Genomic DNA, 18,908 nt, shown 5'->3' with positions numbered 1-18,908 from the left:
GCTGAGATGATACTATCCCACCGTGGTCCAAGGCTGTCAGTTCTGAGAGCAGAAGTGCACTGTGATTGTAGTTTGAAATAGAGTTGTTGGGTTGCTCCATGCTTTAATATAATCACAGCTGATCAAAATTCAGCCCTGCTCCTGTTTTCACCCCTAATTATGGCCCAAAAACAATATAACTGCTTCTTGAAACATGTGCACAAGCAACACAGACTTCCATTTTAAGGTTACACACCCAGCTCTACAAATAGCAGAATGAGCACACAAACCTTTGTACATGTATCCATTTATTTCCTACTAGAGCTATCTACACAAGCTGTAGAATAGAAGCAAAAATTACAATCGCAAAGCATAGCAGTGAACCCTTGAAATCCCAGGCAGTGGTGTTTCAGGCAAAGAGCAGCCATGAGGGACAATAATAATGAGCACAAGAAACACACTCACAGCCAGCAGTTCTCTTCCTCACTTTTCTGTGGGTCAATAAATGGTTTATCTATTGATTTAATCATCAGTTCTCCACAATAGATACATTCATCTGCCACAAGGTCATCAATATCTGACTTGATCTGGTCACGGGACTGCTGACCCCGGTCATTGGCTTCTCCTTCCTTGCAGCGTTGCCGGGATTTAGTCTGAGCAGCTGCAACCAGCTTTCTCTGCAGCTCCTCCAGTATATTCTGTTTGAACTGAGAAAGGTGGGGCATGACTTCCTGCAGCAGACAGTCAGAATGGAACATGTGGCCACAAAGGAACAGATAGAAAGGGCGGTTCAACAGTGGGAAGTCACATGATGCACACTTCTCCTGAGACTCCACCACCCCATATTTGTTCCTCATTTCTTGGATGTCCTCGCGGATTCGCTTGGCACTTTCAGTTGCCTCCTCCATCTCCTGCTTGAGCTCATCAATATGCTTGTTGTACTCCTGCAGAGAACTGCAGATGGCTTCCTTGAAATGGTCAATGGTCACAAAGTTGGGAAAGAAGGGTAGAATATCTTCAATCTTTAACAGGTTGCAGCTGGACAGGCACACCATGGCCTTCTTCACATCCTTCTCCTCCTGAACCACATGCCGGGCAATCTTCAGCCACAGTTTCTTTCGGAGCTCTTCATCATCCTCTGGCATGTCCGCACATGATTTAGCAAGGTCCACATCCATCTGTGAAAAGATATCCAAAAGTCAACGTGGTGCAGGGATAACTACAACAACAACCAAGTGAGTCAATTCTTCAAACCACATTCTACATCATACCATCAGACCCCAATTTGTAGATTTGTACTTTCCAATCAATTTCATGAACACACTACCATTAGTAGCACATTCCATCACTCCAGCCACTCACTTTTTAATTAGATCACTTCACTACTGATCTGGCTCTTTGTTTATCTATCTTAGTTCTGTGACACTTGGTGACCTTTAACAAGGATCTTAATTTAGAAGTGTTCAGAATGGGTGAAACAGCAGCCTAGCGGTCAGCACAATTCCATTAAAAGCACCAGCAACCCAGGTTCAATTTCTGCCACAGACTGTAAGCTTTTGTACATTCTTCCTGTGACCATGTGGTTTCCTCAGGGTGTTCCGTTTTTTCCCCACGTTCCAAGGACATGCTGGTTCATAAGTTAGTCACACAGGTGACTCTAGGAATAATGGTGCCTAGTTCCCTGAAGGTGGGATCTCATGTGGATAGGGTGGTGAAGAAAGCTTTTGGTATGCTGGCCTTTATAAATCAGAGCATTAAGTATAGGAGTTGGGATGTAATGTTAAAATTGTACAAGGCATTGGTAAGGCAAAATTTGGAGTATTGTGTACAGTTCTGGTCACCGAATTATAGGAAAGATGTTAACAAAATAGAGAGAGTACAGAGAAGATTTACTAGAATGTTACCTGGGTTTCAGCACCTAAGTTACAGGGAAAGGTTGAACAAGTTTGGTCTTTATTCTTTGGAGCATAGAAGGTTGAGGGGGGACTTGATAGAGGTATTTAAAATTATGAGGGGGATAGATAGAGTTGACGTGGATAGGCTTTTTCCATTGAGAGTAGGGGAGATTCAAACAAGAGGACATGATTTGAGAGTTAGGGGCAAAAGTTTAAGGGTACCACGAGGGGGAATTTCTTTACTCAGAGAGTAGTAGCTGTGTGGAACGAGCTTCCAGTAGAAGTGGTAGAGGCAGGTTTGGTATTGTCATTTAAAGTAAAATTGGATAGGTATATGGACAGGAAAGGAATGGAAGGTTATGGGCTGAGTGCGGGTCAGTTGGACTAGGTGAGAGTAAGCGTTCGGCACAGACTAGAAGGGCCGAGATGGCCTGTTTCCATGCTGTAATTGTTATATGGTTATATGGGTGTAATCGTGCAGCTCAGGCTCGTCAGAAGGGCCAGTTACCATAGTCTCCAAATTTAAAAAAAAACATTTTCAACAGATGCCCTGTCTCAATATATTTTTGGAGAGAAGAGTTCCAGAGTTCCAGACTTCAACCAAGGGAGATAGAACTCCTGCCCTTCACCTCTTCCTTTCCACTGTCCAGGGATCCAAACACTGCTTCCAGCGGCATTTTTGCCATCTCTGCAATGGAGAAATCACATGCAGTGTGCAGAGGGTCCCTGTGCAATCCACCAGGGTAACCAGGGCTTCTAGACACTTCAAACCAAAATAAAAAATGCCAGAAACACACAGCAGTTTGGACACCATCTGTGGAAACAGCAAAGGAGATGAATATAGGAACAGGAGTGGGTCATAGATTCCCTCAAGTGTGCCCTGCCTTTCAATGGCTGATCCATGCTGACCTCAACTCCTCTTCCCCATAACTCCCACTTCCCTGATAATTCAAAAATTTATCTACCGCTGTTTTGATTACTTTCAACGATCTAGATATTTGGGACAGAGATGTTTTAAATGACCACCCCTTAACATTTTGTACTGATGTCCTCTTGTTCAAGACTCCCCAACAGGAATAAACATCTGTGTTTATAAGGATCTGTGCTGTCGTCAGCACTCATTATCCTAAATTTTACCAATATAGATATCAATTCTTTAGCCACCTGTGACAGGAAAACTCCTCCCAGTAATTAATCTGGTGAATCTCCTTTGTACTGTCTGCAATGCCTTGGGTAAGGGACAGGAAAGTACACAGTATTGAGTGTGGCCTCACCAACACCTAATACAACTAAATAAAAGATTGCCATTTGTTGGACATACCTGCGAACTTTTTGTGAATCATGCGATAGAATACCTTGATGTCTCTTAACATTGTGCAGTCTCTCTCCATTAAGATAATAGTCTGCCTTTAGATTCCTCTTACTGGCATGCATCTCCTCACACTTCCCCATATTAAGCTCCATTTGACAGGTTTTTTGTCCCATCACTGAATCTATCTCCATCTTGTTGCACAGTCCCAGTATTTTAGTTACCAGAGAATAGGCCTCCTACCTATTCTGTAAACTTGGATAGCTTGCATTCTTTCCTCCTGTAGGTCAATGTAAACAGTGAATAACTGAGGCCCAATCAACAGGACACTGCAGACTGCACTACTATGGACATGTCTGATAGTGCTCTTTTGCAGTAAAGACCTGCTCTGCACTATGAGAATTCAAATTTAAATCTAAATTAAAACAGTTACTTCAAAATGAAAATAAGCACATGCGCTGTGAATGCCACTTAAATGATCAAGGTGTGCTAGAGATGGACCCAGCCTAACTAAAATGCTGCTTCAGTTAAGTTAGGAATTCTCTCCCAGCTTTGATATTAGACACATAGTCAGAAACAGTTTCAGCGGTTATACTTTTAAGCCCCGGCTTCGGCGTGCAGCTGGCAGCGCAACTGTTCAGATTCCAGTATTGTGCTGTGCCCAAGCATAAAGTAAGGTGCCAGTACCCCTCCTGGAGAGTACAAACGTTTCTAAACTTTCAGGGCACGCTAGCCTAAACATACATTAATGTTGGATTATCAGATGTGAGCAGTAGTTGCTGAAGAGGGTGAACAGTTTGAAGAACAGTACTGATCATTGGCAGTGTAACAGCAGTCTATCATTCATCCCACTGAATTCATATCAGCTCAATGTTAGTACTCACTCCACTCCCTGTGCTTCCCCCATTGCCCCACAGATCCTTACCAGCTACAATGCAGTCTGCCTTTACTTCTCCCCGGTGGCACACATTTCTTGCTGCATGATAAGATCTTCCTGCTGTCATTGTCAATACTTTCACCAATTACCTTCATTTTGTGTTCCCTACCCACAGCAAGTTTCACTCTCCCTCACCTGTGCCCTCAACACAGCTACAGGTCACTGGTACAAATGACTGTAGAACTGGTAGGTACCAGATTTAAAACATTGCAGGGTCAGGTTTGCTTACGGTTTTGAGAATAAGGTTTGGAATACAATCTAAACTGATTATATCTGGACAAATGTCTTTGATAGACCATTTTCGTATTTAGAGATACAGCAATATAACAAACAGGTTCTTCTAGCCCAATGAGCCCTCACTGCCCAATCCATACGCCTCTGGAATGTGAGAGGAAACCAATAGAGAGAAGATAGACATTCCTTACATGGCAGCAGGCACCACTACACCACTGTGCCGTCCTTTAAGCAAAGTATTTGCATAAACTTATGTAATCCTTTCACTTAGACCAAAAGGAGCAATTGGGAACCACACAGTGACAATCATCAGTCATGTCCTGCATGAGACAAGGCTGCTACTCCAGACAGTACCACTGAAGCCCTGTATACAAAAAAGGCTTTAAAGCAAGCCTCTGTCTCTGCTCAGGAGAGGGTGAATGATTCTATAGGACTGCTCGAAAGGGATGTTCTCCCAAGATGCATCATTAAATACAAACCTGGTCACTGATAAACCTCTAGAAATAATAAGACCATAAGATAGAGGAGCAGAAGTAGGCATTTGGCCCATTGAGTCCGCTTTGCCATTCAATCATAGGCTGATCCAATTCTTCCAGTGATCCCCACTCCCCTCTCCCTATACCCTTTGATGCCCTGGCTAATCAAGAATCCATCTATCTCAGCCTTAAATACATCCAATGACTTGGCCTCCACAGCTGCTCATGGCAACAAATTCCACAGATTTACCACCCTCTGATTAAAGTAATTTCTCTGCATCTCAGTTCTAAATGGATATCCTTCAATCCTGAAGTCATGCCTTCTTGTTCTAGAATGCCCTACCAAGGGAAATAACTTTACCACATCTAATCTGTTCAGGTCTTTTAACATCCTGAATGTTTCTCTGAGTTCCCCCTCATTCTCCTGATCTCCAGGGAATATAGCCCAAGAGCTGCCAGACGTTCCTCATATGGTAACCCTTTCATTCCTGGAATCATTCTCGTGAATCTTCTCAGAACCCTCTCCAATGTCAGTATATCATTTCTAAAATAAGGAGCCCAAAACTGCACACAATACTCCAAGTGTGGTCTCATGAGTGCCTTATAGAGCCTCAACATCACATCCCTGCTCTTATATTCTATACCTCTAGAAATGAAGGCCAACACTTCATTCGCCTTCTTCACAACTGACTCAACCTGGAGGTTAACCTTTAGGGTACCCTGCACAAGGGCTCCCAAGTCCCTTTGCATCTATGCATTTTGAAATCTCTGCCCATCTAAATTATAGTCTGCCCATTTATTTCTCCCAAAGTGCATGACCATACACTTTCCCACAATGTAGTTCATTTGCCATTTCTTTGGCCATTCCCCTAAACTATCCAAGTCTCTTGTTTCCTCAACACTACCCGCTCCTCCACCTATCTTTATATCATCAGCAAATTTAGCCACAAATCCATTAATACCGTAGTTCAAGTCATTGACATACATCATAAAAAGCAGCAGTCCCAACACCGACCCATGGAACTCCACTGGTAACCGGCAGCCAGCCAGAATAGGATCCCTTTATTCCCACTCTCTCTTTTCTGCTGACCAGTCAATGCTCCCACCCACGTTAGTAACTTCCCTGTAATTCCATGGGCTCTCATCTTGCTAAGCAGCCTCATGTGCGGCACCTTGTCAAAGGCCTTCTGAAAAACCAAGTACACAACATCTGCTGCATCTCCTTTATCTACCCTGCTTGGAATTTCCTCAAAGAATTGCAGAAGGTTTGTCAGGCAGGATTTTCCTTTCAGGAAACCATGTTGGCTTTGGCCATCTTGTCATGTGCCTCCAGGTACTCAGTAATCTCATCCCTAACAATCGATTCCAACAACTTCCCAACCATTGATGTCAGGCTAACAGGTCTAAAGTTTCCTTTCTGCTGCCTCCCACCCTTCTTAAATAACGAAGTAACATTTGCAATTTTCCAGTACAATGCCAGAATCTATTTATTTCTTGAAAGATCATCATTAATACCTCCGCAATCTCTCCAGCTACTTCCTTCAGAACCCCAGGGTGCATTCTATCAGGTCCAGGAGATTTATCCATCCTCAGACCATTAAGCTTCCTGAGCACCTTCTCAGTCATAATTTTCACTGCACAAACTTCACTTCCCTGACACTTTTAAAAGTCTGGTATACTGCAGACGTCTTCCACTGTGAAGACTGATGCAAAATACGCACTCAGTTCCTCTGCCTTCTCTGGAACTCTCATGACAATTTCTCCAGCGTCATTTTGTATTGGTCCTTTATTTACCCTCGACTCTCTTTTACCCTTTATATACTTAAAAAAGCTTTCAGTATCATCCAATTTGCAATTTCACACCTGGCAGAAGATGCCTGTTGCAGACAGAAAATTAAACCCCATCCATCCTGCCAGCCTCATAAATATTTGCCTATCTGTATGGTAAAGCACTCATAACCTGGGAAGGACCTTTATTTGCTGTAATACCCTTGTGACATGAATGCCATCCAGTGACTGAAGCAATGAGCAGCATACCTGGAGAGCGTGGTCCACCGCCTCCTCATACAGTTCCATGGTCTTGTATATGTGCACACAGGCCTCTGTCTGTTTATTCTCTGCACAGAGACGTAGTGCATACTTGAGGTCATAGTGGATACAGTCTGCATTAGAGCCCGCCTGTTCCAGGTACCAAAGTAGGGCTTTGGGCTTGTACTTGGCATAGAGAGACAGCAGGTAGTTGTGAATGGCCTGGTCTGTCACTTCCAGCTGGTGTACACAAAATTCAAGGTAGCGAATAGCTTCACAGACCTGCGTCGAGCTCCCAATCTGGCTGTAGTTGACCAAGGCTGGGATGAGGTTTTTGGGATCCAGCCTCTTCCTCATGTTGATCCAGGCATCTACCACCTGCTTGGGAATATGCTGCATGAGGACAGGAGAAAACTTGTAGAAGAGAGCAGGGTCCTGGCACTTGGACATGACCTCCAGTGCTGCACTGTAACCATCATGTTGGCAGTGGTGGGCCACCACCCGCTCGTAGTCCTGCATAATCACAGAGAAGAAGATCATGTCCTCCACATTGCCATGGCTGGCGAGGAGGTCATAGATAGTTGAGCGATTGTTTAAGAGACACTCCTTTATCTTGGAGCCACTCAGGAACTTGCGGAACTCCTCCCTGGTTGCCTCAAATTGGTTCTTCTTGTCTTTGTCTGCCTCAAGAGTACCCAGCCAGTTTAGGTAGATTTCAGCAAGCCAAGTCACCAGCAGCGTCAGTTGTGTCTTGTCCTCCAACTTCAGGTTATTCAGCTTCTTCAGAAGGAACTCCTTCAGGGCCTCCTCTTGCTTGGCTTCAATAAACTTCAGAGCGATCTCCTCAAAGTACTTCTGAGTCAGTGCATAGTACTTGGCACTTTCCACATACTTTTTGTTTCGAAAGCAGTAATCTGCTTCCTTAGCAAGAACAGTGTCCAGACACTCAGGCCGGTCTTTGCAATACTCCTTAGCCAGTTCAAACTTCCCCATGTTCATGTACATCTGCCAGACATCCCGCGATTCCTTCTGAATGTGATAACGGAACACTGCCTTCTCCGTGTATATCCATATCAGCCCAGCCACCGAATCTTTGACCATACGGAGGAGGTGGCCAAACTTGTCAGGGAACACATCCTCAAAGACAAGCTGCCCATTCAGTGTGCAAATGGCCTTCACCCTATCAGGAAGCAACAGTAGGAAGTGAAACTGGGTGAGGACGATGGACCGGGGGGGCTCAAGCTCAGGGGCGATGTCACCTGGGTACTCCCAGACTTGTACATCACTTAGAAGGGAATCAGGCCGGGTGAAGTCCAAGGTGCCATAGAGCACGCCATTGCCCATCATCCAGGCAAATGATCGAGGGCTAGACCGTAGCTTAGAGGTGTAGAAAGAGATCTCGCTATAGCCCAGGCTTGCTGGGAACTCCTGGAAGCTGGGCAAAGTGTTGGTATACTGACTGAACATGGGCTGAAACATGTGTGGATCAGGGCTCTCTGGAGCCTTGCCCACAAATTGATACAAACGCTTCCGTGTGGTGGCGATGACAAAGAGCCGGGCGTCAGCACTTCGCTCAATCTCCAGACAGCAGACTGGAGCAGGGGATCCATCCTCCTCCAGATTGTACACATTCTTGAAATGCTGGTCAGGACTCGAGATGAAGAGCCGCTCTTCTGACACAACAATCTCTGCTTCATACAACTGGCCCTGGCTGGTTCCCACCAGGATAGGGCCTGTGCTGCTCTCATTGCCCAGATATTTGTTCCACCCAACGCTCTCAATCAAGTGTCCTTTCCAGCGAGAGAGGCTCTTCACTTTCTGAGAATTTCTGTTAAGGTAGAGACACTCATTGGAGGTGAGGCTGATCAGGAGGTGAGACCCTGCGATAAGAGACAACACGTTTCAGTGGGTTTATGCAGCTTCCAATACTGTAATTTTATGTATTACACTGTACTGCTGCCGAGAAAAACTAATTTCATGGTGTGAGTGAAGATAAACCTGATTCTGAGATGGGTTTCTATTGTGGACTGAGAGTGGGAATGGAACAGGGAGAGGGGAATCATGATTGATAAAAGGAGAAAGGAGAGGGGAGGGAGGGGCACGCACCAGAGAGACCTAGTGTAATGATCAATAAACCAATTGCTTGCAATCAAATGGCCTTGCCTGGTGTCTCAAGGCTGGCTGTGATCTGCACCCTTGCCAGTCCCCCATCCCTGGCACTCCTTCTCTACCATCTGTCCCACACGTCTCCTGCAGTGCTCCACCCTCACCATTCCCAATATCCTTTGCTCCCACCAGATTTACAAACTTGCACTGCTTCACATTGGCAAATACAGTACCGTGCAAAAGTCTTAGGCACCCTAGCTACAGTACTGCACCTCGACTTGAAGTGTAGTAGAGAATGTGTACTTACTAGCTTTGGAAATACAAGTGTTGAGTATTCATGTTTCTACAGTTTGAGAGGGAGAAGCTACAATCAGATATATCAGTATTGCAATGGAAAAAAGGGAACTAAAGAAGCACAAGACGAGATGCACAAACTTGACTGAAAGGGTACATTATGTGGGAAGACAGTGGAACAGCAAGGCCTGAGTTTTGGGGAGCAAATCAGAAGGCACAGGATAAGATTTATCCCAAAGAAGTTGCATTCTAAAGGGAGGATGAGGCAACAGTGGCGCACAAGGGAAGTCACAGACAGCATAAAAACAAAAGAGGGCATAAAATATTAATGGGAAGCCAGAGAATTGGGAAGCTTTTAAAACCAACAGAAGGCAACCAAAAACTAAATAGGAAGAGATGAAATATAAAGGTAAGATAGCTAATAATATAAAAGAGGATACCAAAGTTTTTGCAGATATATAAAGAGTAAAAGAGAAGAGAGAGCGGATTTTGAGCCACTTGAAAATTATGTTGGAGAGGTAGTAATAGGGGACAAAGAAATTGCATCTGAGAATAAGTATTTTATGTCAGTCTTCACTGTGGAACACACCAGCAATATGCCAGAAATCCTAGAGTGTCAGCAGGCAGAAGTGAGTATAGCCACAATCACTAGAGAGAAGGTACTTGGGAAGCTGAAAGGTCTGAAGGTAGATACTTCACTTGGAGGCAAAAGACAGGAAATTACAGGCCACCATGTTGGAGTACAATATTAAGAATGAGGTTTCAGGGTTCTTGGAGGCACATAAAATAGGCAAAAATCTGCATTGTTTCCTGAAGAGGAAATCTTACCTGACAAATCTGTTTGAAATCTTGAGGAAATAACAGGCAGAATAGACAAAGGAGAGTCACTGGATGTTGCTTAATTGGATTTTCATAAGGCCTTTGACAAGGTGCCATACAAGGCTGCTTAACAAGACAAGAGCCCATGGTATTAGAGGAAAGGTACTAGTATTGATAGAAGTTTGGCTGCCTGGCGGGAGGCAAATAAAAGGGAGACTTTTCTGATGGTAACTAGTGGTGTTCCACAGGGGTCCGTGTTGGGACCACTTCTTTTCAGGTTATATGTCAATAATTTGCATCATGGAATTGATGGCTTTGTGGCCTAGTTTGTAGATGATACAAAGATGGGTGGGGAGGGGAGGTAGTGTGAGGAAAAGAGTCTGCAGAAGGACTTGGACAAGTTAGGAGAATGAGCAAAGAAGTGGCAGGTGGAATACAGTGTAGGGATATGTGTGGTCATGCACTTTGGTAGAAGGAATAAAGGCATAGACTATTTTATAAATTGGGAGAAAATTCAGAAATCAGAGGTGCAAAGGGACTTGAAATCCTTGTGCAAGATTCTCTAGAGGTTAACCTGAAGGATGAATTGATGGCAAGGAAGGCAACTGCAATGTTAGCATTCATTTCAAGAGGACAAGAATATAAAAGCAAGGATGTAATGTTGGGACTTTAAGTCTTTGGTCAGATTGCTTTGAGAGCAGTTTTGGGCCCCTTATCTAAGAAAACATGTGCTAGCATTGCAGACAATCCAAAGGTTCATCAGAATGATCCCAAGAAGAAATGGTTAATGTATGAGGAGTGTTTGATGGCTCTGGGCCTGAACTCACTGGAGTCAGTAAGAATGAGGGAGGGATCTCATTGAAACTATCAAATATTGAAAGGCTTAGATAGAGGGGACGTGAAGAGGATGTTTCCGAAAATGGGGGATTCTAGGACCAGACGGCAGTCACAAAGTAGGATGTTCCTTTAGGACAGAGATGAGGAGGAATTTCTTCAGCCAGAAGGTGGTGAATCTGTGAAATTACTGGTCCCAGACTGATGCGGAGGTGAAGTCACTAGGTATATTTAAAGCAGACGTTGATGGGCTCTTGATTAATAAGGGGATCAAAGGTTACAAAGAGAAGGTAGAAGAATGGTGTTGAAGAGATTTAAAAAAATAAGCTGTAATGGAATGGCAGAGCAAATGTGATGGCCTATTTCCTCTCTTTCATCTTATTCCAGTCTACTTAAGATGATTAGTGTCCAGTTTTCATAGAGGAAACATAAAATTAACTATATTATCTGCCCTTGGGAACTGTTAAGTGATCTGCTTTGCACAAGCCAAGGCATATCCCTGTTCTATTGCAATATCCTGTAGATGGAAATTTTAGCTCTCACTGGGTCACTGAGACATGGGCCAAGGTGGCAGATTCAGGAGCTCATGGTGAGAAACACCTTCAACAGGGTGAGTGACCTGTACTGCTAAATTCTCAGTGTGGCTAATACAAACATCAGTCAGATTCTTAGGGCTCCAAACAGCTAAGCCATGATTATAGCAGTAACTTACATTAAAGAACCTTAAAAACAGCAAAACATCTTAATACAGGAGAGGAGAGGAGGAGGGAGAGGTTGATGCTCCATGCTGTGGTGAAGGGGATGAGATTACATGTCTTGTAGGGACAGCTGAAGTGACCTATTCAGTTAGGAAGACTGAACACTGAATGAGAAGCTGACAACCAAGCTCCTATAGCAGGAGCAGAAACAGGCAACGGCAAGGCACCAAAACCACAAGCCTCATACCCGAGGGATCCAGGAACAGTTTGTGGATCCGAGCATCATCCTTGCGCCCCACTTCAACCTGGTTTGGCTGGTCTGGTTTTCCAAGATCAATCCTGGAGAGGGCAGAGAGGAAAGAAAAGAGTCATATTAAAATAAGTCTTAATTGAAACCCCAAACTGGATTTATTAAGAATAGATATTCATATTTTAATATTCAGAAATTACTGAATATCATTCATTCCTCTCCATCTAAAGAATTTGAATGTGTTGTTTCTCTTGATGTAGAGAGAATCTTTGATAGGGTAGAATGGCCCTATTTATTTCGGGTTTTCGAAAGATTTAATTTTGGTCCATGCTTTATTTCTTGGATTAAATTGATTTATCAAGCCCTTTTGGTGGCAGTTATAACTAATAATCAAAAATCTTCTTATTTTAGGTTATATAGAGCTACCCGGTAGGGTTGCCCTCTCAGTCCACTATTTAATTTAGCTTTAGAACCTCTCACTATTGCTCTTCAGGACTCCAACACAGTTCAAGTTATTAAGAGAGGAGATAAAGTGCATAAGGTTTCGTTGTATGCAGATGACTTGTTAGTTTATATTTCAGATACTAAGAAATCGATTCCTGCTTTGTTACCTATTTTCTGAATTTAGTAGTTTTTCTGGATATAAATTAAATTTACATAAAAGTGAGTTATTTCCTATTAACAATTATATTGATCAATATGATCAATTTCCTTTTAGTATTGCTAAAAATAACTTATCTCGGTATTAAAATTACCAAAAATTTTAACGACCTGTATAAATATAACTTTCTTCCATTAATTAAGTATACACAGCAAGTAATTTCTAAATGGTCTCCTATGACATTATCATTAATTGGCCGTATTAATGCTATTAAAATGATAGCATTACCGAAGTTTTTATATGTATTCCAAGCAATCCCCTCCTTTGGTCCTAAACTGTTTTTGATAGAATAGACTCTAAAATTTTATCTTTTATTTGGAATAATAAAAATCCTAGATTGAGTAAACTTTTATTGCAAAAATTTTAAAAAGTATGGTGGTATGGCTTTGCCAAACTTTAGATTTTACTACTGGGCAATTAACATTCATTATATCACTTTCTGGATCCATTTTTCAGATATACATGATTGTCCCTTATGGGTGGATTTGGAGAAAAACTCAGTGAAGGGGTATTCTTTGGCCTCTTTATTGGGAGCTCCTCTTCCTTTTTTGCTTTCTAAGATCGGTAATCGAGATTTTAATCCTATTATTAAACATACATTAAGAATTTGGTTTCAATTTCGTAGATCCTTTGATTTTAACAACTTTGATCTTTCTAGTAAAATCCATCTTATTTTTTTTAAACCTTCAATTTTTGATCAGACCTTTTCATTTGGAAAACCAAAGGAATAGTAACTTTTTTAGATTTGATCTTGGCTAATTGTCTAATGTCTTTCACTCAGTTAGTGGATAAATATGACCTATCTAATGTACACTTTTTTAGATATTTACCAATTAGGAATTTTCTACGTAATTTACTGCCAGATTTTCCTTTGGTTTATTCTCCCAATATTATTGATACTCTTTTTCAGGTCAAACCATTTCAAAAAGGACTGATAGCTATAATTTATAAATGGTTATTGAACTTGTATATGTTATCTAATGATAAAATTAAAGCTGCGTGGGAACTGGAGTTTCGAAAGTCACTTTCATATAATCAATGGGATAAAATTTTTCATTTGGTAAATACCTCTTCTATTTGTGCCCATCACTCCTTGATACAGTTCAAGGTAGTGCATCAGGCGCATAGGTCAAAGGACAAATTAGCCCGTATTTTTTCTAATATTAATCCTATTTGTGATAGATGTAATATTGAGGTGGCTACTTTAACACTTATGTTCTGGTCTTGTATCAAGTTTGATAATTTTTGGAAAGAAGTCTTCAAAACTCTGTCAAAGGTTCTGAATTTGGAACTACAACTGAATTTACTTACAGCAATTTTTGGGATAATTCCTTCCGAAGCAGGAGATGTTCCTGCTTCCGCTCAATGGATGATAGCTTTTACAACTTTATTGGCTAGGAGAGCCATTTGCTTAAATGGAAGGATTCTAATCCACCTACTGTTATTCATTATGTCCTGTTTAAAGTTTAGAGAAAATAAGAAGTCGGACATTTGATGCATCCTCTAAGTTTGAGGAAACTTGGCAACCTTTTAGTCAATTTTTTCCTATCTCTGACCCATGGCCCTTCCAGTTACCTTTTTGAAGTTTTGGATTTGATTTTAAAGTTTTTCCTTTTTTTTTGGCTTTCACTCTCAGTTTGAGCTGCCCAGTTATTTTTTTTTTGTGTTTTTTTTATGTTTTGGGATTTTTTTCTGTTTATGTCAATTATAAAAGTTTATCTTTTTTTTCTTTTTATAGCTAAGAGGAGAATCAATTACCTTTCTCTTTATTATATACTATTAGATTAATACTTTGTTTGATCGTGATAATGTTTATTTTTGTTTATTTTTCCTTTTATTCAAACTGTTATTGATATAGTTACTTGTGATAATTCTCCTCGTGTGTATATGTACTTTTTCATTTAATAAAAAGATTGATAAAGAAAGAAAAGAAAGCCCACACGCATCATTCCCAAATTGAGCAGACTGTTTAGATTCAAACACATCAATAGATCTGTAGTCACATACAGGGCTAGGATGGCAGAGTTCCTCTTGCAAAGGACATTGGTAAGGCACAAACAGGAAAAAAGTTTGCAGATGCCTTAAATCCAAAGCAACAGATACAAAATGCTGGAGGAACTCAGCAGGTCAGGCAGCCTCTACGGGAAAGAGTAAACAGTCGATATTTCAGGTTGAGACCCTTCGTCAGGAGAGGCAGGTAAGGCAGACAGGTTTTTTATGATAATCCAGCACTTTCATAATCTGTTAATAAAATAAACAGATTTAAATTCCATTTTCCATATTAAATTTAGACCTCCAGCCACCATGGAGAGATTCTACATCTAGATCAGAGACTGTGGACAAGTCCTGTAATTAAATTGCTCCTGTCCTATCCATGGAGCGAGCCTAACCTGAGCAGTGTGTCCTTGCCCATACTCATGCAGAGCTGATTGTTGCACACCACTAGGTGGGTGATTGCACTAGGAGGAGTGAAATCAATTCTCTGCTTGGAAAAGATGGGCTTTTCCTCTTCCAGTCGGGCGCTGACATAGCCTGCAACAACCAGAGATCAATGTTAGACTATTGGATGCCAGGGCCCACTCGACCATCACCCACCAAGGACAGGAGCAGAAGGCATAGCTCTTGCTTATCTGATCCATGTCTGTCTCATCCCTGACCCTGTCACCCATTACTGAATCAGAGGAAATATAACATGCAACAACACACACAAAATGCTGGTAGAACACAGCAGGCTAGGCAGCACCTATAAGGAGAAGTGTTGTCGACGTTTCGGGCCGAGACCCTTCGTCAGGACTAACCGAAAGGAAAGATAGTAAGAGATTTGAAAGTAGTGGGGGGAGGGGGAAATGCGAAATGATGGGAGTAGACCGGAGGGGGTGGGATGAAGCTAAGAGTGGAAAGGTGATTGGCGAAAGTGATACAGAGCTGGAGAAGGGAAAGGATCCTGCTTTTTCTGGCGGACCGAGCGTAGGTGTTCCACGAAACGGTCTCCCAGTCTGCGTCGGGTCTCGCCAATATATAAAAGGCTACACCGGGAGCACCGGATGCAGTATACCACACCAGCCGACTCACAGGTGAAGTGATCTCCCAGTGGCCACACATTTTAATTCCACGTCCCATTCTGATATGTCTATCCATGGCCTCCTCTATTGTCAAAATGAATCCAAACTCAGGTTGGAGGAACAACACCTTATATATCGGCTGGGTAGCCTCCAACCTGATGGCATGAACATTGACTTCTCTAACTTCCGTTAATGCCCCTCCTCCCCTTCTTACCCCATCCCTGACCTATTTAGTTGTTTGCCTGTTCTCCATCTCCCTCTGGTGCTCTCCCACCCCCTTCTTTCTCCTGAGGCCTCCCGTCCCATGATCCTTTCCCTTCTCCAGCTCTGTATCACTTTCGCCAATCACCTTTCCAGCTCTTAGCTTCATCCCACCCCCTCCGGTCTACTACCATCATTTCGCATTTCCCCCTCACCCCACTACTTTCAAATCTCTTACTATCTTTCCTTTCGGTTAGTCCTGACGAAGGGTCTCGGCCCGAAACGTTGACAACGCTTCTCCTTATAGGTGCTGCCTAGCCTGCTGTGTTCTACCAGCATTTTGTGTGTGTTGTTGTTTGAATTTCCAGCATCTGCAGATTTCCTCGTGTTTGCAAATATAACATGCAACAGCGTTTTGTACCATTGTTAGTCAAAGTACACGCTCACAGGACAATCTCATCTCCCAACACCATCCATAATGCTTCAAATCCATACCCAAGTAGATTTTAAATACCAGGGTTTCAGTATCCATTTTCCCCCGCCCCCCCCCCCCCCACTTTGTGGATGGAAATATTTTTTTCTTCTCTTTCCCCTTAAACCCACACGTCCTGATTCCCCCTGAGGGAAACAAAACTTTTCTATTAGCTCCCCTCCAGCACCTATCATTTTAGATACCTCAATTAAGTATTCTCTCTGCCTCCACTGTTCCAAAGAAAACTCCAGCCTACCTAATTTTTCCTTATGCTACAATTTCAAATTTCTGCTAATATCTCCAGAAATCTCTGTGAACCCCTCCACTTTTATCTTTTCTGTTAATGTGCTGACAAGATCTGTTTACAGTTCCCACCTGTGGTCTAACTTGTATTCAGTGTCAAATCTGATATTACAACCCCCCGTGTAGTCATTTTATTAAACTGCCCTAATAAAGTTCCTCACTGTCTCTATTTTCAATATCCACCTGTTTATCCGCCATTCATTACCATGGTTGGAACTCCACAAAATGTATCATCTCAAACTTCCCAGATTAAAATCTCACAAGCAAAAAAAAACAAACAACTGGAGGAACTCAGCATGTCCAGCAGAATATTTTTTTTTAAATAATCATTCAACTATTATGGGCTGTGCAGAATGAATCAGTGGCTAATTGCCCATCACTAATTACCTTTCAGATGTGGCTGTATTCACAATGGTGTTAGGGAGGGATTTCCAGGATTTTAACTCAGTGAAGGAATGGCAAAATACAGTGGATTCCAGTTAATTGGGTCAACAGTTATTTGGGGAAGCCACTGGTTTGAGCCAACTCTTAAAAGACAAAAACTAATCGAGAAAAAAGCTGGATTCCCTTCATTTGAGAGATTGTGCCACTTATTTGGGACAGGAGACTGTTGCCAAAAAGTTTCGAACTGACATTAGTCATTTTAAATTTTGTGGCCATTAAGACGCTACACCATGCTTAGAGCAAATAGTTTTTAAATTAGCATCAGTTACATGTATTTGTTTTCAAAAAGCATTGATGTTTTTCACTGGCAGTTGGTGAGACAATTCAAAACTGTTTTGCTCACTGGTTTCAAACATTCAGGCTTAGCCATGCCAGAAACGGCCAGGGGTGAAAATTAAACTATTTCATTACTTCAACAAGCTAGGAACTATGAAGAATTTAAAAATATCGACAATCTCCTTGAACATTACAATGAAGTTGCAGATTTGGAGGATGCAATCATCAAACATTGTATCGAAGCAGTCCATTATCTTCACTATGAGTCAATCAAAAGAACACAGCAACACACACTGGATGAATTCTTCCATCGATAACTATTAAGAACAGTTTTACAGTACTGTAGTAGTATTGATGGTGTTCTAATTTGTTCTGTATTTCATTTTAAAAGGCAGTTGGTCTTGTTTATATTTTTAACTATTTCCATGATTAGGACCAGCTCCTTAATTGGGACAAAATGCACTAGTCTCCATGTGTTCAAATTAACCAGAATCAACTGCATTTTCAAGCTCTGTCCTCCACAGATGCCGAGTCCCCCAACAGTTTGTCTTTTTGCTCCTGGTCGTAGCATCCTGAATCACATTCTCCCATTTTTTGCCTAGCTGATAAGATTATCAACATATCCCCGTTGGTCACAGCTCTGCCCTTCACTATCAACCGCACACGGGCAATTGGAGCAACGGAAAACTCCTTTACCGTGATGCCTACAGTCAGGTGCCCATGACCGCGTTCTTCCCATTTCCCCCACCTCCTCCTGTCCCACCCCGCTCCGCGCCTGTGACCACTGCAATACCGGACTGTCCAATTCCTGTGCTTCCCAGCCGGTGCTGTTGGTACGGAAACCCAGAAGGCCGAAAACAGGCCCGGGCCTGTGAATCCTCGTACTCATCCAGGATGGAACTCATATCGGCTGACAAACAACACCGGAAACAGGCAGCAACCCGACCCTGACAGATGGCATGGCCAATTGCAGATCAGCTATTGGCAGGGTAATCCCGCCTACCTGCCAAGTTAGCCTATCATCGAAAGATTCTGTCTTCTCGCTTTCAATAACATCCAATCACAACGTGGACTCTGCACAGTATGACTACCAATCAGAATTGGGACAAGTGGGCCCGCACTGCCAGCCAATCATATCGAAGAAGAGCGGGGCGGGACGAGGCGAGAATTGACAGCTTGTTGGGCGTGGGGACGAGGCAACAGGGAATGCAGAGCAACATCGTTTTTCATTAATGGATTACCGTAGATACTGAGCATCACATTGTAGGAAATTGTGAATTTCAGTAGAGATGTTTTCTGAAGCATGGGAGTGACTCACACTTCTTCAAGCTGCAATAAATTCAGAGGGTTGTCTAGTGCAATGAGGGTATGCTGGGGGAGTTCATCAGACTTTGCAAATGTTGAGTTCAAGACTCGTCCTTTTGAATGCTTCAGTGAATGAGCTGACGGTATCTTGAAGCCTAAACTCGAGCTATATACAAATGTGAGCATCACCTGCTTCTATGTGAGCTTCTGATTAATGAGATTTGTATGAGACTGGTTCTACAGTCACGATAGGTTGTACAGTTTCCCATTCTGTACTCACCACAGGGTGAACAGTTTCCCATTCTGTAATCACCATAGGGTGTAT

The 18,908-nt window shown here is 42.4% G+C and overlaps 1 protein-coding gene across 1 annotated transcript; it reads right to left on the bottom strand.

Moving 5' to 3' along the window:
• Positions 1-270: 270 nt before the first annotated feature.
• On the bottom strand, positions 271-18,229 carry vps18 (VPS18 core subunit of CORVET and HOPS complexes). The gene is made up of 5 exons (XM_073040524.1): positions 18,072-18,229; positions 14,911-15,052; positions 11,857-11,948; positions 6,868-8,738; positions 271-1,157 (listed from the first exon to the last, which is right to left on the bottom strand). Exons 1-5 carry the CDS (start codon positions 18,181-18,183, stop codon positions 441-443), a joined length of 2,934 nt encoding a protein of 977 aa, XP_072896625.1. The 5' UTR covers positions 18,184-18,229; the 3' UTR covers positions 271-440.
• Positions 18,230-18,908: the final 679 nt, after the last annotated feature.

Source organism: Hemitrygon akajei, chromosome 3 (genome assembly GCF_048418815.1).
Source record: "Hemitrygon akajei chromosome 3, sHemAka1.3, whole genome shotgun sequence".
NCBI classification, from domain to species: Eukaryota; Metazoa; Chordata; class Chondrichthyes; order Myliobatiformes; family Dasyatidae; genus Hemitrygon; species Hemitrygon akajei.
This window is presented reverse-complemented; position numbering and strand designations above follow the sequence as displayed.

Bases quoted from the DNA above. Each gene is read 5' to 3' on its own strand.
- vps18 (XM_073040524.1), bottom strand. From the start codon at position 18,183: ATGAGTTCCATCCTGGATGAGTACGAGGATTCACAGGCCCGGGCCTGT. The intron at 8,739-11,856 runs GTATGAGGCTTG...CTCTTATCGCAG, and splicing joins ACTGTTCCTGGATCCCTCGG to GGTCTCACCTCCTGATCAGC. The intron at 1,158-6,867 runs GTATGCTGCTCA...ATCTTTTCACAG, and splicing joins CGGTGGACCACGCTCTCCAG to ATGGATGTGGACCTTGCTAA.